The 21,155-nt window shown below is 48.7% G+C and overlaps 2 protein-coding genes across 2 annotated transcripts; both read left to right on the top strand.

The window, feature by feature from the left end:
• The first annotated feature begins 19,585 nt into the window (after window positions 1-19,585).
• On the top strand, window positions 19,586-20,105 carry LOC117893407. Its single transcript, XM_034800006.1, has 2 exons — window positions 19,586-19,765; window positions 19,827-20,105. Exons 1-2 carry the CDS (start codon window positions 19,598-19,600, stop codon window positions 19,986-19,988), a joined length of 330 nt encoding a protein of 109 aa, XP_034655897.1. The 5' UTR covers window positions 19,586-19,597; the 3' UTR covers window positions 19,989-20,105.
• A 10-nt stretch (window positions 20,106-20,115) lies between these two features.
• Window positions 20,116-20,939, top strand: LOC117893403. Its single transcript, XM_034800003.1, has 3 exons — window positions 20,116-20,205; window positions 20,267-20,422; window positions 20,480-20,939. The coding sequence occupies exons 1-3, from the start codon at window positions 20,161-20,163 to the stop codon at window positions 20,657-20,659; spliced, it is 381 nt and encodes a 126-aa protein (XP_034655894.1). The 5' UTR covers window positions 20,116-20,160; the 3' UTR covers window positions 20,660-20,939.
• The last annotated feature ends 216 nt before the right edge of the window (window positions 20,940-21,155 follow it).

Below are 21,155 nucleotides of genomic sequence, written 5' to 3'. Positions count from 1 at the left end.
GACTCATTGTTGCTGTTGGCATCGGCCACGATTTCTCCCGCTGCCGCTGCGGCTGCCTCTGGTGATGTTTATGTGGATGTTTGTGGGTCCCTGTGATAAGCAGACTGTGGCGAGACAACAAAAGACAACGCAGACGATTTTGCATTTACTTTACATGTGCCCGATGCCCGACCGAGTGCCTCAAAGGCATTGTCGTTTGCTGTTGCTTTGATATTTTTAGACACCGCAAGTCAGCCCCTTCTCGTCTTCTGAGGCACAAACAAATCGAGCAGAGCAGGGGCTATGGCATCGATGTCCCGACTATGGGATACCTCCACATTCAAGCAGCCCACTGCTTGCAAGAGGTGCAGGAGTAGGACAGGTCTCCTACTATTGTGGGACTACCTACTGCAGACTGCTGCCTGTGGAACGGGATGCTTTATGCCTTCTTACTCGCTTCCTGTTGAGCCCTGGATATACCCTGATAAACTACGATTACAGGGCAGAAAGAAAAGCAAAGTCAAAAGGCGTTGGCACATCGCAGAGATCGCATCTCATCGCATCGCATCGCCTCACAATCGCACGACTCGGCCAGACAATGAGTCTAGTCGGGCATCGATTCAGATTTCGATTCTGATTCCTATTCCGATGCTGGGGATTGTGAAATAATCTTATTCGCATTCATTCAACACGAGAGAATGGCGATAGAGAGGTTCGATAGGTTCCATCAATCATCAATCATCAATCATCAACAGGTACAACAATAGAGCGAGAGCGGACAATGGTGGATGCCCCACAAGAATCCTTCACGCTAATGAATTTCCCCACACTCTCTCTCTGTTGGTCGGTCAGAGGACTCATTAAGCTCTCTATTGACTGACGATTGGAAGGATTGAACGATGGACAGCGATGTACGGACAATGGCCGTACAAAGGCGACCATCACTGAATCATAACTCATTGAACTTTTGCCGGCAGCCCCGTTGGAGCAGCATAAAAAGTGTCAATCAGTGACTCTGTTGTGGCACGTTGACGCCTCCAAAGCCCCCGTTACAATGCCATTTTTATGGTCCGAGTTGCTTGAGGGGTAAGCAGCAAATGGCAAATAGCAACAGCAACAGCAACAGAAGTGGCAGCAGCCACAGCCGCAGCAGCAGACGTCAGGGTCGTAAATGTAGTAATAATAGTCGCCGAGGGCCAACGTCAGCGATTTGCTAGTTGCGGTTTCAGATGGGATGGGATAGGATGGGGCCATTGGCTGGGTGTCGAAAAGCAAGACATAAATGTCTAACATATGCTTCGGGATGGGATGGCAATGGCTCTCGGACAGGTCTATTACCGAAAGCCTGCTTATGACGGGCCATTGCACGAACGCCTCTTATGGCACCACCGCAGGCGACACTTGACGGACACCGCCAGACAGCAGATGCAATGCACTTTGCCCCAATCGGAGTGTGGGTAAGAGCCAGCACTCAAAGAAAAGTTACATCGAGTCAATGCAGTGATACCATCGATCTGATCAACACCAATCCCTGGATAATTGTATGCTTTTTGAGATGCTTTAGGGCATGTTAACGTGGTCAAGGATCCCTCCCATTATTCTCAAAATAATTTACCCAAAAGATGCTGCAGGCCGGAAGAGGTTGCCCCTCAACAGCACGACAAATATGGAGATAAGGAAACAATAAGGTGATGAAAGTCAAAGGAAATGTGCGGCAAATGCTCATTATACAAATTGCACACAGAAAAAAGAACAGGAACGGGAATGAGAATGAGAAAGGGAATGGAAGTTCTCGGAGAGAAGTCAACCAGGAGCAGGAGTCGGGGCACACGGAACACCTTTTGAGGCCGCCAAGACATTGATGGAATGACTGACAAGCAGAGTAGATCCTTTCCTTATGGATTCACATTCAAATTCACGTTTACATTCACATTCAAATTCAAATGAAGCCGAAGCCGAAGCCCGAACGAACACTGAATGAAGCAAAAGAATCTATTAAGATATTATCAGCAGTGTGGTGTGTGGCAGGGGGTGCACGACTCTGAGAAATCAGTGCACGAATAAAGTCCCCTGCAATTGTTGCAGACAATTTGGGTCGGGCGTCAGACCCAGACCCCAGACCCCAGACTCAGACGACGCGTCGTCTGGCGGCAGGCGGCAGGCTGTCGTGGAGTGGAGTGGAGGGCAAGGCAGCAGCCCACAATTGCGGCCATTAGTGTGGACCGACAACCGATTTCGAGGGGAGCGAGGCGGGAGACCTATAGACTATATTCTGATGAGGAGTCTGAGGGTAAGCAACCCTTTTTCTGCCACTGCTTCTGGTTGTTTTTTTTGCATCGTTCGTTCGTTGGTTCGTTGGTTCGTTTTGTAGACATTTTTCGTATGACAACGACAAATATTTGCCGGATAATATGAATAACAAAGCGGAGGAGCGCAAAGTGAGAGAAGAGACATGCAGGGCAGGCCCAGTCCCGGCCTACACACTGGCTGATACCAAGGGCCAAAAGGGCTTCTGCGGGTGGGTGGAAATCCACTCTCGGCAGTAGACTGCTGCTGGTCTGGTCGGTGGTTGAGGGCAGAACAGGGTGGTTAGCCAGCCAGCCAGCCAGCCAGCCAGCAACCTACTTAAGCCACATACAGTCGTCGTTACTGCCACGAGACTCAGACTCTGGCTCTCACTCAAACCTATACCTAAAACCCAGACGAGACCAGACCAGACCAGACCCCAGACTCCACTCTGATTCCGACTCTGACTCCGACAGTGGGTCCGGGCCAGACGACGACGACGACGACGACTACAACTTAAACTAAAAGGCTGCCACAACGTTGTTGCTGCTGTTGCTGGTGTTATTGTCGCCGGTGTCTGAGACGCAGACAACTTCAGAAACGGAGCTGGAGCCGGAGATGGTGATGGTGATGGTGATGGAGCTCCTGGTGGTGGCTGGAACTCTGGTGGGTCTCTCGTCGACTCGACGGATGACTGGACTGACTGACACAAAAGTGCTTTTGTTGCAAAGTTTAATGAAGAAGAACAAGATGATGATGGTGACGATGAAAGACCAAAAGGGGGGAGATGAAAAATCATAATAAATAGAAATAGAGAAAAGTCTCAGAGAAGAGATGGAAACCCAACAGATGGACATGTGATCAGGCGAATGTAAGGAAGATCTCTGTCTTTTTGGGGTCACACCGCTGCAAGCTCTCCTCTCTCCCCCGATATAACCCTCGATCTCTTCGGACCTTCGGGGCAGCAGCATGCAACTCTGGACTCTGTCTGGCATTCCCTTCCAAGGGGGACAGCAACCAAACGAGAAATCGGCAAAAAAAACACAGCAAAGTGCAACGACAAAAAAATTGCATGCTGGGATTTGCTTCTCTCCTGCTGTTGCTGCTGCTGCTCGTAACTCCTGCCCCTTCCACTCCACTTCTGATGCACTTCAGACGACGACGACGTCGGCAACGGCGACGCTTTGTTGCAGCCAAACACAATCGACACACAGACAGGGAGGGGATCGGGCGACAGCAGAAGCAGCAGCTACAGCAGCAGCAGCAGCAGCAGGAACGGGGTGACGACAACAGACGGGATCAGGGAGAGCGGAGTGGTGTGGGATGTGGGGTGCAGACCGTGGCAGCAGCAGACAAAACAATATGTTTGTTTGGATTATATATCCATGCTACATATGTATGTACATAGATACATATATGTACATATACTACCCGTACACCGATGTACATCCACGTACATACACCGTAAATATTCCGTACATATAGACGATGCGACGACGGAGGAGGCTCCTTTGTATGCGCAAACAATTGGAGCAGGCGGAAGTTGCATGGCGGCGACGGCGACGGTTGCCCCGGACAACCATACGGAGAAAGGGAGTGACAAAGCGAGAGAGACAGAGAGAGGCAGAGAGAGATGCATGCATGTGTGTGCCCCAAGTCACGAAAAGAGGTGCACTGCATAGAAGGTAAGGCAGGAGGGGCACTCTCTTCGGCTGCACCAGTCTACAGGCGAGGGGCCTCACCTGCCTTGGAATCTACCCTGGTCACGACTGCACACACACAGACACACACACCGCATGGTGCACCTTGAAAATGCTTTCGGACGCTCCTCTCCACTCCACTCCACTCCTCGGCGAACCCTACGCGCCTCTTGATTAACTGTCAGTGGCTGAAAAGTGATTTAATCAAGGGAATGTCCAACATGTGCTCCATATGGAGGACCCAGACGGAGACCCAGAGATCAGAGCCAGACTCTCTGGCCAGACCCCCAGACCACATCAATCAACTTGAGACTGCTTATGGGAGGCTGCTCCAACGACTGCTGCCGCTGCTGCTTCTCCCTCAAGGAGCATCCTTCAAGACGCAACTTTTAGTCGAAATCCACTTGCATCTCCGCTCCTGATGTTGCACTCCACTCTGCCTCTGTCTCTGCGACTGCCTCTGTCTCTGCGTCTCTGTCGCTGTCTCGGACTGCAGCTGGACATGGAGAGCATTGGGGGATGGGCCATGGATGGAGGCATGGAGATTGGGTCTGGGAATGGGAAAAAGGGCACTGAGTTGCAGCTTGTTTTTGAGCGCGCTTTTTTTCAGGTTTCAACAAACGAAAGCAAATGATGGACAGTGGAGCACAAGAGACTCGAATTGAGCTGGAAACGTGGGAAACTTTAGACAAGAAAGAAATTACCCCAAAATAAGTATGGGCTTCCTGTAAAATTTAATTTTTGTGGCGAATATTGCTCGGGAATCCATCACTTTGCACCCACTGTGCGATCCGCATTCGGGGCCCATCTGCAAGCAGCCTATCAATTTTTGACGAGACAATCTCAGAGTCTAAAAGAGAGGCAGGGACAGTGGCAGAGGGCAGGGGGAGTGTAAAGCAGAAAAAAAATGCATTCGAAGCAATTGGCTGCCCGTCGAGGGGTCGCCCGAGAGCTGAGAGCATGGGGAAGGGGAGTGGTGGAGGATGGTGGATGGGAAGCACAGACGTCTGCGGTCTCTGGTCTGTGCATAAAATTACGATAAGTGCAGGCGACGAGGCCACAGACCAGAGGGCAGGCCACACTCCCCTTCCACCTTCCCTCCCCTACCATACCGTACCATACCCTGTAGCCTGTTACACACCCCGCACCGTCCCTGAGGAACTGTTGACTGCTTGGGCTTCTCCTGCCCGTACCCCTATCCCCCTGCCACCCTGCATTCCCACGAGGAGTGGAGTCACTGTCAACGTCGTCCATCCCTCCACCTTTTCGCCCTGCCTTACATAAGCCTATTTGCTTATTATCCTATTAAATGCCAAACCAACAAAAAAACCAATTCTATGCTGAGGAACCGAAGCTTTTCATACCCTCACGCATCGATTGTTTCCAGGGAAGCTGTTAGAAATTGTTATCTGATATCTGATTGGTATCAAACCTACAATTGTGGGATCTTCCGAGACTTGGACTTTGGATATACACATTGAGGGATTGTTCTCCTAACAGCAATATGATGGGAATCTCCGATATTTAGCCAGTTGGATGACCCATTGTACTACCCTCTTTGAAGAGTATCTGTACAAATACCAAAGGAGAGAAAGAGCCACAGAAGATAAGTTGAGAAGACGTTGAGAAGAGACACAAAATAACCTGAGAAAAAGTCGAACAAAGCTTAAGAAAAGGACACTTGTATTGTACCTTGTGCAAAGAACGAAGGATACACAAGTGTCTCATTAAAAGAAATAAAGAACCATGGGCCAGGGACCTGGGGGCCCCTACGAAGAAGAAGTCCTTAAAGTCAACTTGAATCCCCAGCATAAGCTGGAACGAGAGACAGAGACAGGGCAGAAGGAAAGGGCGATTGAAAGACAGGACAGTCGCAACATGAGCGACTTTCAAGGACAACTACACAGACAACAACAAGTGCCAAAAAAAGCGAAGAGCAGAGAAGAGAGGAGAGAGAAAAAATGGAGAAGAGAATCAGCGAAATGCGCTATTAAGGCAATCTTTTTTGGCTGGAATCCACCGACGCTACCGCACACCCTACCTCATCTCGTCTCATCTCCTGGCCCCTGGACATGATTACAGCGTCTCCTCCAGACAGGGGCGACAGGACGACAGGCGACGCGTCGCAAAGTGGCTCAATGTCAGACGCAGACACAGACACAGCCACAGACAGAGGGGGCACGGACACCAGAGACGCTTCAAAATGATTCAAATGCTCACAGACACACCCACACACACCCATGTGTGTGGGCTCTCTTCTCGACGTCCTTCATCGATGCAATACACAAACAAAGAGCACCAGCCAAAATGCATGGCACGAAGATGTGGAAGCAAGTCTACTCGATCCACTGTTACCTCTTTAAGATTATAGAACGATTTTCTGGGATTACATTTTTTTCCCCTTTTTATTAAGAATTTATCAATACTCCCTCCGTTTATTACCGCATCGCCAACACTTCACCCAAGCCTAACACTCCCCATGCTCCGTCTATGCTGCAGGGTACTTTGTGTACTTGAAAGCTCTCTCTCTGTTAAAGTCCAAAAGGGATAGTCGCAGTCTGCTGTCTCTCTTTCTCTCTCTCTTCTTCGTTGTGTATGAGTTTGCGAATGTCTGCAGCAGACGCATGAAACAAAATACCGAAATTCTATGCGTGACCTTGAAAAGTATTCCTCATCGGCTGCTGCTGCTGCTGCTGCTGCGGCTGCTCCTCTGCTGCTGTTGGCTGCGTCTGCAGTCGACAACAACAGCAACAACCATCAGGTCTGCTGCTGCTGCTGTCGGTGGTTGTTTGTGCTGCGATGACGACAGCATCGGCTTCGTCGTCGTCGTCGTCGTTTGCCGATTTTGTTGTTTCTGTCTGCATTTTCCTTGTTGTCTGCTGCGTTACCCTAACCAGGAATAGAGTATCCATGACTTTAAAAAGTGGTTTGTTCAGAAGTGCAGTTAACCACATAGGAGTAGCTTGACGGCTTGGCCAGAATGGGTCCTATAAATATTCCACAAGAAATCTGCATCGGCAGATAATAGTCCCATTGCGAATAATAAAATCAGTAATCTATGCCTTCTAATAGTTCATGTTAGGGCATTCATCTGTGTCTTCTCCTACGGTAAATATACATTTGTTTGGGCTTTTACTTTTGTTGGTTTTTTATGTTTGAAGTTGGTTTTTGTGTTGTTGGTGCTGTTGTTGGTATTGAACGCGCCACAAAATTGCAAAGGCGACTCCAACTTCGGTTTTGGTCGTCCATCGTCCGACCTTCCGTCTGTCTCCCCCTCTTGCCCACTGTCTGCGCTTGCTTGCATTTTGACGTCAGACGCCTATTTTTGTTGCTGTGCAGCGACAGCAGCCCCAGAAAGGGCAAAAACAATAACAGAAGAGACCCAGACTCGGACTCGAACTCAGACTCAGATCCCAAGTTGTGTTAAGTAGAAGGCGGGTGGGGCTAATCCCGATCTCTAGGGAAACATTTCTCCCCCTTTCTCTACCCCACCGTTCAATTAATATACCTTTCGCAGACAGACCCAGAACAAGAGAGAAAAGAGAAGTTGGGATTGGGAGTCAAAGGGCAAAGGCAGGCAGGAAGGGGGAGAGGGAGTGGATCGTGCGTAATTGCATTCTCGCCTGCAATCAATTGATAAACGACGTCCTCTTCGTGATTTCGTCTCCTCTCCTGGTGCTCTCTTGCCCACTCTTGCGAGAGACACATTCCATTATGCTTAATAAATTTCCAGAGAAGGCAAAGGTAGTTGTTATTCTAATTGGTCGCCGATTAAGAGTTATGAATTAAATGCCACAAAAACGGAAGAGTACAACGGCTGTGGCGTGGCGGGCGGTGGCGGTGCCAACCTGTTTTTGTTTCTTTCTGCCCTGGAGGCTGTCCTTGAGGGAACGTCGCGACGTTGCGCATGCCCAGTAGCCGACGATGAAGCTGAGAAGCCGACGACGATGATGCTGTGGATGTAGCAGTAGATGATGATGATTGGGCTGCCGTTTTGTTGTGCTGCTACTGGTGGTGCCCCTGTCTGGGGCAGCTTGTTTATAATTAGCTTCTTGCTCGATTGCCCGTCGGTCGTCCCGTTGCTTGATAAGAGTCGGGACTGGAGTGTGGGGTCTCTCCGTATGGGTGTGTGTGAAAGATTTATAGCACCCGGCAACAGGATATGGAAGATATTGAGAGGTGCAGCTATCCGAATGAAGCAAATAAAAACATCCTGCCCTGGGTGCTGGTAGAACTTTCAAATTGCCTTCTGTTCTTTTGGTCCACATGTTGCACGTTGCTCGTTGGATAAATGCACATAAATTTCAATGCAGTAGCATTCTCGAGACGAGCTCTTTCGCTCAGCTTCCTGTTGCTTCGAGAGTGAAGAGGGCGAAGGGAGAATCCCTTCCCGGCTCTCAAAAGTAGGCAACTCCGAACCGAATGCGATTCTATTTGATGCAAGTGCCTGCCCCCCCAAAAAGCAGCTAAAAAGTGCAGGAAAGTGTGGAAAGGGGGAGACACATTTCAATGCCAAGTGCCAGACAGAAAGACAGACAGGGGGGGTGTGGGACTGTGGCTGTGGCTGGGACCGGGATAATGTTTGGTCCAGCCATTGGGCCAACTGTTGTGGGGGAGGATAACCAACCGTCTGGGCCTGAAGGTAGCATCCACTTCATACCTTTTTCCTGCTTTTTTTCCTTTTTTGAAAAATTTGATTTGGAAAATGTGTCTGGCTGGCATTTTTTCCGTTTCTGTATGTTCGTTCTGTGGCATGTAGAATTTCCAGAAGGGATAGGTTGAAGGTCGTGCCGTACCGTGCGGCGGCAGCAAATTAATCATGATATTAACTACCCTTTTAGTGATGCGATGCGATGCGACGTGGGGTTGCTTCCCGAGTGGGTGAGGCCTCATGGTGGCAGAGAGGGGAGATACATGGCACATATGAATCATTGACGAACTTGAAATGAATTGAGTTTTAAGTGTTGCCCCACAGATATGATGCGAGGGTTGCCATGTGTTTAATAGGCAGCTAATTATCCAGTGGTGTGGCAGCAGGGGAGTTCGAGTGGGCAAGGCAGTGGGAGGAAGGAGTCTCTGCCTGACTGTCTGTCTGTTGTCTGAGAGCACATTTCGAGCCGTCTCGCTGATTGACTGAGACTCGAATCAGAGCTGCTGATTATACGCAATAACACAAAGCAGCGACAACAGAAATGGACAAGGAATAACAGCTCCTCGATGGCCGAAGCATTTGATTCTCTATCCACCAAAGAGGAGATTCTCTCCTTGTGGATCCTCCTCTATTTCACATATTTTATACATTTCTGATTGAAATCGTGAGACCCTCGAATACCGAAGGGTATTCCAAACACAAAAGGAAAGTAAAACACAGAACATACAGCCGGAGGGGGGCGCGAGGGAGCTGGTAGAGATGGGAGAAGCCAGACAGTTGCACCCCCTTCTGCGTTCTCTCTTTCTCTCATCCAAAAATGTGTCTGGCGGCTGTGGCGGCGGCGGCTGCTGTCGAACTGCAAGCAGAATTGAGAAGCTACAAAACGCATGAAATGTTTCACCGCCCACACACAAGCACACAGCCACACAGCCACCAGAAGAGCAAGTGAGAGAGAGACGGAGGAAGGGAGGGAGTGTCGTCGCTTGATGTGCATCTAGCTCTATCTCGCTCCCACCTGATTGCGTTGCGCCTTTGTGCAGGCAACGGAAAATAAAGTTTTATGACTTTGAATGTCGTCGAAGGAAAGGAAGGAGGGAGAAGGAGTCTGCGAGTGGATCGTAGTGTCGGGGGGGAAGGGGAACGTCTGACTGGGATGTCTGCACCGGCGACGGCGGCGTCTATTATTGTCGATTTTGCATTGTTGTTGCTGTTGTTTGCTGTTGCTGCTGTTTGTTGTTTGTTGTTGGGTGGCACTTGAGCAGAGGCCTCCTCCACCATGCGCACAGTGGGATGAATCGTAAATGAATGTAACTTTTCTACCGTTTTTGGAAATTAGGTGCAGGAAGGAACTTATCTACTTCTGGGAGAATATACTTTATATGAGTTCTTCTACAATTCTTCTAGTCTGTTCAGTTCTTCTATTTTTCAGTCCATGAACTACTTATTGGAGAGAACTGCGTAGAGCAGTTCATATCTGTTCAAGCTGCACCGAAAACTGCAAAATTCCACAGTTTCAAAACGATTCGTGCAGAGTTTACTTATTTATCACTCTATTTCGGCTCCTTCTGTTCTCTCAAAAGTCACACCTCTTGTGCACCCACTATCCTGCATGCATGTAATTCTCACCAGCGCACTCTAGCGGACAAACACACACACACATAAATAAATTTAGACGGTGGCGACGACAATCAAAAACGCCGCAGGCCACTCAAAATCCAACCAAAACACACAAAAAAAAGAGAGAACACTGACAAACAAAGTCCCGAAGAAGGCGTTGCGAAACTTTCATTCTCCCTCATTCCGTCTCCATCCACAGTCAGTCCAAAATATTGCACCCTCGAGCCAATGCACACACACACACAGACACAGACACAGACCTAGACACAGGAGGGGTGGGAGGGAGAGCGACATAGAAACATAGACAGAGCCACATAAAGTCTCACATTTATGGCCCGAAAATGAAGTGAAGCGTAAGCTGAAATGCACTCCCACTCGGCATTCGCACTGCTCTCCCCACTCTCCACCCCTCGCACTCTCTCTCGCGCGCACTCTCTCGCTCTGATGGTGTCGCCCTTTGCCGAACTGCTGCGCGCGCCCCTTGGACTCTGTCTGGCTCGAAGTCTGCCACTTGGCGGCGCTGTTGCATGGGTGTATGTGAGTGTTTATATGTATGTGTGTGCTTAACCTTGAAAAACGAACGAGTCGTCCAGTCGGGCCATACGCTACCTCACTCTTTCCCCCTGCATTCTGCTCTTCCTTTCTCTCTCTCACACTCTCTGATGGGAGTTGACATGCCGGCGACGATTTTCATACTCTTTTTCCCCTCTCCTCTCAAACTCCTTTGGTAAAATGAAATTTACGAAATATACTTTTTCGCTTTTCGTTTTTCGTTTTTCTTTTGCTTTTGTTTTTCTTCTTCTTTAAAGTAGCAGCAGCGGCAGCAGCGACAGCAGCGACAGCAGAAGCTGCGGCAGAGGGCAGAGCTTTTCGGAATTGAATTCAATAATTTTTGTGGGCGAGCGGCAAAAGGAGAAACCAAAGGGAGAAGTGACTTTTGCACCCCTTTTAACGCTCTGCCTTGAAAGTCTGGCCTGGTCGCCACACAGACTGAGAGACAGACAGGCAAAGGGACTGGAGAGGGGATCCTAAAGGGTTCTGATTGAGAAATACTCTGTGGCGAAGACGGGAGTGGGGGCCTGGCACGGGCTGGCCCTTGGGCCAAGTTAAAATGAATTACAAACACTTTTTGTTTGTCCTTTGCTTACGGGAGGATTGGTGTTCCAGGAAAATGAAAATGTCAAAGTTGAATTTGTGGCCATGTCCGAGAAAAGAGAAAACTTCTACGATTATTTCAAACATATTACAACATATGCACAAAGATTATAATTATTCAAAGTGAAACAGAGCCTTTGGGGGGCAGAAATAATTCCTATAAATGAAACATAATTTTAAGAGTGGAAATTCGACGCAAGTAGAATATGGGAGAGGGAGGGGACAATCACTTGTTAGCTGGCCATCGCTACTCCGCTTCATCTTCCTCCTTTTCCCCTCCTCTTTTTCGATTCCTTTTAGTTTGTTTCTTTTGTTTTCCCTCACTCTTCACTCGTAGTCTCCTGCATTACGCGGCTTTATTTATGAGTTTGTCTGCTCTCTGACAGCTGCCGCTGCAGCTGCATTGGTAGACCTCTCCATCTGCTTCGACCCATCCCCCCCTCAGCTCAGCGCTCTCCGCCGACCTGTGTCCAGGTCTGGTCGTCAACTTCATTCTCTCTTCTCTGTGCTGTCAACGTCAGCGTCGTCGCGCTGTCGCTGCTGCTCGCCAAATGCATCAATAATACTGCTCCTGCTGCTCTCATGCTGCTGCAATTGTTGTCTGGCTTAAGAGCGGGAGATAGGGGAGATGCAGAGAGAGAGAGAGAGAGAGAGAGACATTCATGGAAGAGGATGGGGATCGGCAGGGGCTAGTGACGGGTCCATCTGCTGGGGTTTCGCCGATGCCGCTGATGCCGCCGCCGCCGTTCAAATTAATGAAAACTAATGCGACACTGAGAAATTGATGATTGCCGGCGTCGTCTGCAGAGAACGGACCACAACAGATTCCCCTCTGCCCTGCCCTGCCCTAACCCCCGCTGCAGTTACCTCAGAGCCAGCCCCCCCTCTGTGTACTCCACAGTGCCTCCTCCTGCCATGCGTAGCCTCCCTTTTGGGGTCGAGACATTAAAAATGACTGCGACTGTGGCTGTGTCGACGTCGGCGTCTCTGTCTGTTGCTGCCCCATGCCACGTCCATGCACTTTGGATCACATTTGGGGCAACAAAAGGGACCAGACGGTCTGCAGCGGACGGGCAGGGGACTGGACAGGGGGGGAGCAGACAGTGCGGAGACTGATTGATGCCGTCAAATAAAAGTTTCCGTCTGCGGAGTGGCAGGCGGCTGCCCCCGATCATGCCGGAGGAGGAACAGTGTCTGGGACTGTACTTGGCGACGGAGGATGTACCCTGTAACCAAGGAAAGTACCCTGTAGCAGAGCCACCCTGTACTTGAAGAGGAGACACGGCAAATGCTCAAATATCCACTGAAAGTCTCCCTCCGAAAATGATTAAACCTACGGCAAACATTATTTCACATTCAATCATTGATCACTATCGGATATCCTTCTATGGGTTGGGTGACGCAGTCTGGATGTCATTCTGCCATTCTGACTAATTAACACTTCAAATTCTATTAAAAACTTTAACATAATCAAAATCTTATTTAATTTCGTTTTCGTTTACTTACAGAATTGTTCCTGAAAGTGCTTGGAAATCTGTTTGCGGTAAGTTTGATTTGTTTATACAGATTAGAAGAACGATTACAAATTATACCTGATATCCCCGATATGTATTCAGTTTCCCCTTGCCTCAGCGCCCCACTCCTCGGGAGATGTTTTCTACTCTGCCTGTCTGTGGATGTAACTGTTGCTGTAACCCACCCAGCCAACCGCTTCTAATTTCACCCTTTGCTCACCTGCTGCACCCTGGCACCCTGGCACCCCTGCCCCGCCACCCTCTCACCTGTCTACCTCTGTGGGCCAGAATAATTTCGCGAGCAGCGGAAAATTGAGTGCGCGCCTATTCATCGGATGACTCGACGGCGCTGCCTGCGCTCTTCTGCCACTTCCGACACAGTTGCCACCGCCGCTGCGCTTTTTATTTGACTTATGACGAGAGACTTTGTCCCTATCTCTTTTTGTTGTATGTATTTTTATTATTTCGCGACAGCCTCTGGGTGGCACGGCTCGGCGAAGGGGGTTACAGGCAGAATGACTGACTGGCGGACCTGTGTTTGCCCTGGCCCGTTGTCTCGCTTAACTTTTTTATTGCCAGACGAAGCGCAAACATTTGCGAGTATTAATTAACGCTTTGTTGAAGTTTGCGCTTCGATGTCGCCACACAGAGCCCCAGCCATAGCCACAGCCACAGCCACAGACAGCCGTCAGCAGTCCGCAGTCACAGTTCCAGACCCACTTTCAGACGTAGATCCCCAGATTCCCAGACATCTACGTAGAACCAATAGACATTGACGCGGACGCGGACGCTGGTGCTGACGCTGACGCTTACGCAGAGACGTTCCGTCAAATGTAAGGCCTGGCAGATATTACGTAGCCGACCCGTTTCACGAGCCAAACCCGAAACGCCGCTACTAATATATTCATACCCGTTGTTTCCGGAGCAGACTCCGACTTGAAGCTCACTCTCTCCCCCACAGATTCCGATTCGGATCCAGATTGAGATGCAGATCCGTTACTCGTGGCATGAGGTTCTTGTCGTCGCTGTAGCTGTAGCTGTAGCTGCTACTCACTCAATTATTCAGGCATAATAAGCAAATTGTTTTAATATGCATAAATATCTTGTACGCCATTTGGCAAACAAGTCAGAAAAGTGCCAGACAAACTGGCAGACAGACAGACAGACAACAGGCGACTGCATAATGCCCATGGGATACACAAAAGGTGTGCTGCTCCCTCTCGTTCGTACATGCACATATATTTAACCTTCAAGATCCGCAGACTAAATATCCCGGCAAACATTTCAGCCACAGCCAGCAGCCAGCAGCCAGCCGCCTGCTGCCAGCCGCCACTCCCCCCGCCCCAAATACAGCGCTCAGCCAAGGCGACCTTTAGGAATACCCTACGCGAATCTACGTTTTCCTTGCTGCTAGAATCCATTTACCCAAAAATATCTATCCACAGATATTTTGTCTCTTATCTTGGGACACATATTCGAAAACCATTCATCAGAATGATGAAACTTTTCCTTCTTTTTTGCGGGCATGTTTTCGCTTATATTTTCGTGCAAATGATTTCTATTGATTCTCATTCATGGGATGTTCTGTTAGACATCCACTTGTACTTTATTCGTCTTCAAATGTAATTTTTAATTATGTTTTCCTTCTTCAATTCGTGGCCCTAAATGTCTGATTGTGCTCGAATATCCCCTAATAATCCTTGAGCTTGGTAGCGTGACTGAAATCCTACCTTATTTTCCATGGAATTTCCACAAAATTACGTTGCATGGGAAACTTCTGCCGCTGTCTCTCCTTCTCTCTCTCTCTGCGCTGTCTGGGTGTGCGTTGCGGCGTCGGCATTTGGGGCAGGCCCAGACATGTCGGGAGCGGGGAGAGGGATTAACAGTGGGCGCTATTGTGTGGGTGGTCGGGCAGTGGATGTGGATATGGATGGAGTGCTTTTTCTCTGTGTGTGTGGGTGGCACAATAAAATAAAAGCTTAGGCCACAAAAGCGGCAGACAACTAACTACGCATCAGGCGAGGGATGACGACGCAGGATATGCGCTTAGGCAGAAAAGAGGGGCAGAGTGAGAGAGAGAGAGAGATGGGCGGGAGGGTGCCACACAATGCGGAAAGCACTGGGATGACTGCGAAAATGGTGCAAAAGGTGCCGGAGAAAAGGTGCCGCCGAACGAGAGGAGACACACACGTACAAAGGCTCTCAAGGACACACAGTGATGTAGATATGTATGCGGTCTACGCATATTTGAAGAGCGCTCTCCCGCGCTCCACCTTTCCACTGTCTCTCGACGTGGTTGGCGTATACGTAATGCAAAGCATACGCAACGTGTGCCCCTCGTTTTCCGCTGTTCCCCGATGATGAGGCTGATGATGATGATGACGTGTGAATGTTGAATGTTCAGCAGGCTCCCAGCCGTAACGCTGAGGCTCAGAACTCGTTGAAAGTTATGCTGCCCCAAAATACAACAAAAAGAAAGGCAAGAAAAATGCGTGTTCTCGCCTCCTAAGTAAATACCACGTGCTGCGCTCTTACGCACTGGAAAAGGGATCCTAGATGTGCGTATAATGTGTATCCTTCCTCCGTCCCACATCCTCATGAGTGCGTGTCGTCTGCCCGTCTGTCTGTGTGTTCTAAGCTTTTGCTATTTGCTTTAATATTCCCCCAAATACGCAATATTACGGGGCGGAATGAACACGAGTGTATGGCAGAATAAGAAATGTGTTTGATGACAGCTTTCGACATTTATGCGCATTTATGCTAAACTGTTTGATTTCAATTTACAAAGCGCTTTCCTCTTCGCTTCTTTTCTTTTCCTTTCCTTTCTGTTCTGCCTTCCTGCCGGGGAAAGTCCTTCAAAATAAATGGGCGACTTGAAGAAGTTTTTCTGCCACTTTAAAAGTTTTGAACATAATTTATTGTGCAGTTGGCAGGCCTTCACGGAGTTGTGTTTATTTCAAACTCAGATTCGCTTGATGACGAAATTAAGATTTCGTTTTCATTTGAAGTTTAATACCATCTAAAACCTGTTTAAGAATGTCTACAATATGTACATAATTTTCTATAACTCTATCTTCGGATCCATCCGCTAGGAACTGTCCCCTAGTTGGCGTTTAGTTGAGGAACGCACCATGTGGGTACCCATTACATGCTTGCATATGAGTATTGTTCATCCAGACATTCGATTGCTGCAGGCATTAGTGGCATTGGCAGTGGCAGTGGCTGTGGCAGGCAGAGGCCATGGCCATGGCAGTGGCAGTGCCAGTGCAGGCAGCAGGGAAAACAAGGGCAAACAATAAAATGAACAAACAAACAAACACGCAGCAACGAGGCAGACAGGGCACACAGCACACCACACGGCACATACTCGCACGACAGACAGACAGAAAAGAGGACTGAGAGACTGACAGGGAGACAGGGTACATACGTACAGAGTACATATATGTACATGGAGATGTGGTGCCCTCTCTAGAGGAACGGGACAGGCTGGGAGACCTGCATTAAATAAATATGTGCGTAATAAAAGGCAAATAAAAAATGAAGAGGGGCAGCAGTGGAAAAAAAGAGCAAACCAATTGAAGTGTGTCGCGCCAACAATTGCAATTTGTATTAATTTTATTGGTTTATTATTATCATCCAGCCAGCGACCGAGAGACCAAACGACCAACCGACCGACAGAGGCGAACAGGCGACCGATTGAGCGACCGATTGATGCCGTCAGACAGTGTTTACATGTTCGTATGTATGTACATCGCTCGGTCGGTTGGTTGGTCGATCGAAAGCGAGTTAATTTCATTTACTGATTTGTTGGACAGCCGACAGCGAAGGAGGAGGAGGGAGGAAGGGAGGTGGAGGAGTACTTTGAGTGCGATTGCGATTGCGGCTATGGTTCCGAGGGGAACGCGCCTTTTGATAATCGGAAATCGGAACCTCCGCCATCCGTCCGTCGAGGGGTCGTTATCAGGGGGCGCATATCAGTCGTTACAGGGGGTGGGGCGGCGTAGCGGAGAGTCGCCAGTGCAGGGGTACATTCGCATGTGGGGTATATGGAATGGGTGTCTGGATGTGGCCGATGAACTGCAACCGAACGAGGGGCGACAGCCACATTTCAGATTTAATTGTAGCACGTGTTGATTCGAGGCAAAATAGGGAATGGAATGATGATCGCTCTGCTACGGGAGTTGATTGGGGATCGGGGGAGGACTTATGAATGAAGTTTCTTACTGCCTCTCCTAGCTGTTAATGGAAACGATTGCACTGCCTGAAGTGACCCCAGAGGATTCCTTTAGCAATTGAACTGCTTTAATGTCGCTAAAGCAGTAATCAAAGCAGTATATTTGTGATACTTGCAAGCAGCTCAATTAATATCTGCAGACTGGGAAGACTCAACCCCAGACAGTGACACCCCGGCATTGCAGTCTGCAGTCACCACCCCCTACCCCACCCACTACTCCCAAGGGGGGCATCACGATTCCCGCTGTATTATCGCTTGTCCATTCCTTTCGATCGTTGCCCCCATCGTGGCTGTGTGGCTCTGTGCCTCTGTGGATGCGGCTGCAGCGTTCATTGAACGCACTTTCGGGCACTCGACGCACGCGTCGCGTCGTTAACAAAAAAACAACAAAAAATACACAAAAAGAGGAGAAGAGGCGAAGAGGAGGAGAGGAGGGAAGAAAGACCGCTGTCTCCAGATACTTTTTGGATGTGTATACGCGTGCATAATACAATAATAATTTCGTTTCGCAAAAAGCAGTACAACAAAACAGCAAAACAACAAAAAGTGAGCGCAGCCAACGGCCGAGACAGCAACGGCAGCGGCAGAGGCAGAGGCAGCGGCAGCGGCAGCGGGAACGGCAAAAGTTGCCCAGACAGCGATCCCAATCCCGATCAATGCACCTTGGCCAAAGGTGCAACGCCTTGTGCCTCGACAAAGTCTCTTTGCTGCGCTCTCCCTCTCTCTGTCGTCATATCTCCATCTCTCTCTGTTGTCTGGGCTTGCAGTGACGCACGAAACGCGATCACGTTCGCATTTATTAAAAGATGGTTGCTGCTGCACTGGAAAGTGGACTCTGAGACACGGACTCGGCACTCGGAACACTCGGGGCGGGATGGGATGGGACTGGTATTGGCCAGGAGAGACAGATGTGGGTAACATTTGCTAGGCAAACCCAAAAAAAGAACACAAAAATAAGAGCAGCAGAAGAAGAAAACTTGAGAAAAAAAGGAGGAACCGAAAGCAATAATACCCTTGTGGAAAATGTTGAAATCTATTCCTAAAATCCCCTTTGAGACTCATTTGGAAACCCTAAAGTTCCTTCCAAGTATCCATCGAAAGATCGTCTCAATCCTATCTATATCTTTTTTCTTTGTTGCCAACTTCCCTCTCTAATCTCATAATACCCCAAAGTAGAGGGGTAAAACATAAAAAACTTGACCAACATGTGGTTCTGTTGGCTATTTTTAGACGACTCTTTCGCTATCTGTCTGCGCCGTCTCCGTCTCTGTCTGTGCTTGCAACTGCAACAGGATGGGGCACAGGCACTGTCTGGTGGGGAGCGACTCTTCTGCTTCTTGGTTCATTAACTGCGACCAAGTTTTAATCAGATTTGTGCGTGAAGTTCGCCACTAACCCGAGGAGGACTCCTGCGACAAGAAATGGGTGGGATTTGGGTCAGGCAGCCAGGAGGCACGCAGCCAGAAGTTTCCAGCCATATTTTTAATGGGAAAATTCAAACAAAACTCCACTGTAAAGAAATGGCAGAGAACTGTGTGTGCTGTGTGTTTCCGAACCCGTTTCCACCAGACAGACCAGACATCGCCGCTCGTTCGCTTCCATCGCTCCAGCGCTCCCATCGTTTCATCTGCGGAAGCGTGGCCCCTATAAACCATATTCTTTTCATTTCTTTTGCTGTTTTTTACGTCTCGCAGATTTCTTCTTGCAGCAGCAGCAGCAGCAGCGGCAGCGGCAGCGGCGGCAGCAGACAAATTTATGAGCGTTAAGTGAAGGCCAATAAAATTGTGGACGTTTTTTTCCGTCTGGACTCGTTTTCTGGCCACAACTTGAGGCCGTCTCTTCCGCTGGAACAACATTAATTTCGCGATGGCTTTCCAGTTCTTTCGAGAGTTGTTTTGTTTCTGTTTCTGCTGCCGGATTTCTGGACACACGAAACACTAATGGATTTTGGTTTCAATATTCCGCAAATTAAAATGGAATTACAATTAAATGCTTCCACCCACCCACCTCATTACGGATCGCTTATCGAATGGAATGGAATGGATAATGGAATCCCGTGCAATAAAGGCCAAGGGTTTCGATGGCATTTGCTTCAGTGTTCGACCGGCGTCATAATGTGGCAGATATCTGCGACTTTAGTCTGCTTTCTAATGGTAAAAGGGTCAAGGGGCACAGAGTAGAATCCATCTAAAAGCCTGAACCCATCCACAGTGCGCGGGGGCACACCTCACCTTCACGAATCTCAAGTGCCAGATGATTGATCGCAAGTTCGGGCTGTTCGAAAAGTGCCTGATCAAAGCAGTGAACCGAACCCACAAATACGTTGACATCTCCACCAAGATCTACAAGTTTCCTGTGGATAATGTAACGGTGCGTTGTTGTTGTTGCTCCTGGATACATATATCTCCTGGATATTCATGTGGCTGCTGCTAGTTCCTTTTTGCAGTTGAAACTCCTTCCCATGCGCCACGATCATGGCTATAGGCCGTTCTTCATGAACCTGACCTTCGATGTTTGTGCGTTTTTTAGGAATCTGCAGAATGAGAATGGACCTAAGGAGCTGATCCTACGGGAACTCTTCCAGACGGTCAAGCCGTACACGAACATCAATCACACGTGTCCCTACCATGTGAGTGGAAGGAAGGAACCCATGACATAGCTCTGTACTCTATCGATTCTGTATTGTCTAGCATGATGTGGAAGTTTCTAAGTTGTGGACTGGCAATCTGGAGGCACGCTTTCTGCGGTATCTGCCATTGCCCCAGGGGGACTACAGTCTCTCTCTCAGCTGGTACACCTCCAGCGTTCATCGAGCGACTGTCAAAGTGTACTTTAGGCTGACCGACAGCTAAATACCAAATATATTTATGCGCGTGTTTTCAATTCAATCACAGGCATTAGTGGAGCATTGAATTGGGGAGTGAGGGCGATAGGATCTCTGTTAATGGCTGGGATCATTACAACACGAATCGTTGGGTACGTTCAGTCCACAACGAGTCGGAGGTTCCACTGTAACAGATCGCCATGGAGACTCTCCTCTGCAAGTGGATTCTATTGGGTTCCCTCATGGTAAACCTTTGAAGAAAGTGTCGTGGAAAACCTCTCTGGCTATATTTGGATATTGTTCTAGATTTGCCACGCTTATGTGACCTTTACGAACCTCAAGTGCGTCATGGTAGATGAAAGCTTTGGAGATGTCAAGTGCCACATCAAGGCGGTGAACCGCACCCACAAGTACATCGATCTCACTGCGCGACTCTTCAAAGGTCCAGCGGAAAATGTCACAGTAAGTGGAGGAAGGATCTGGAATTGATAGATCTATAGCTGCCGCGACCCTTTGCAGGTCAACCTAAAGCTGATGCGTTACGACCACGGCTACAAGCCGTTCTTCATTGACCTCAGCTACGATGCCTGCAAGTTCATGAAGAACCCCAGGAATCCCTTCGTGAGCTCCTTCTACAACACATTCAAGAAAAACTCCAACCTCAACCACACATGTCCCTACGATGTGAGTATTCTATGACTATTCCACGGAGAGATCCTAAAGCCAAAGACCATTCAAGCACGATCTGATTGTCGACAAACTGTACACCGGCAACCTGGAGAGGAATTTCGACAATTTCCCCTCCATGATGAATGGCGATTACGCCTTCTTTACGGAATGGTTCATGAACAAAATACAACGCGCTTACGTGAATGTATACTTCCGATTAACAGGCTCGAGAGATAATTGATCAATCAGCGCAGTCAATCAATCATATAATAGTCCCCTTTTCTGCGGCTAGCAAGCCCCATTAAAGCGCTTAAACACCGAAAATGTGGTTTGATTTTGGATATTTAAACGGCAAATCTGGCACACAATCTCATAGTTAGTATCGCAGCATCGGCTATGCTTCGAGTCCGATGAAAACTGGTGAAACTGTGCAAATAGATTTTCAGAGACTTTTGATCTTTGATATATTTTCTCAAAAACTTGCATCAGATGAAGTCATAAATGTCCACAGAAGATACCCAAGTTC

The sequence above is a fragment of the Drosophila subobscura genome, chromosome J (assembly GCF_008121235.1).
Source record: "Drosophila subobscura isolate 14011-0131.10 chromosome J, UCBerk_Dsub_1.0, whole genome shotgun sequence".
Taxonomy (NCBI): domain Eukaryota; kingdom Metazoa; phylum Arthropoda; class Insecta; order Diptera; family Drosophilidae; genus Drosophila; species Drosophila subobscura.
The sequence above is the reverse complement of the archived record's forward strand: the minus strand, read 5'-3'. Positions and strand labels throughout refer to the sequence as shown.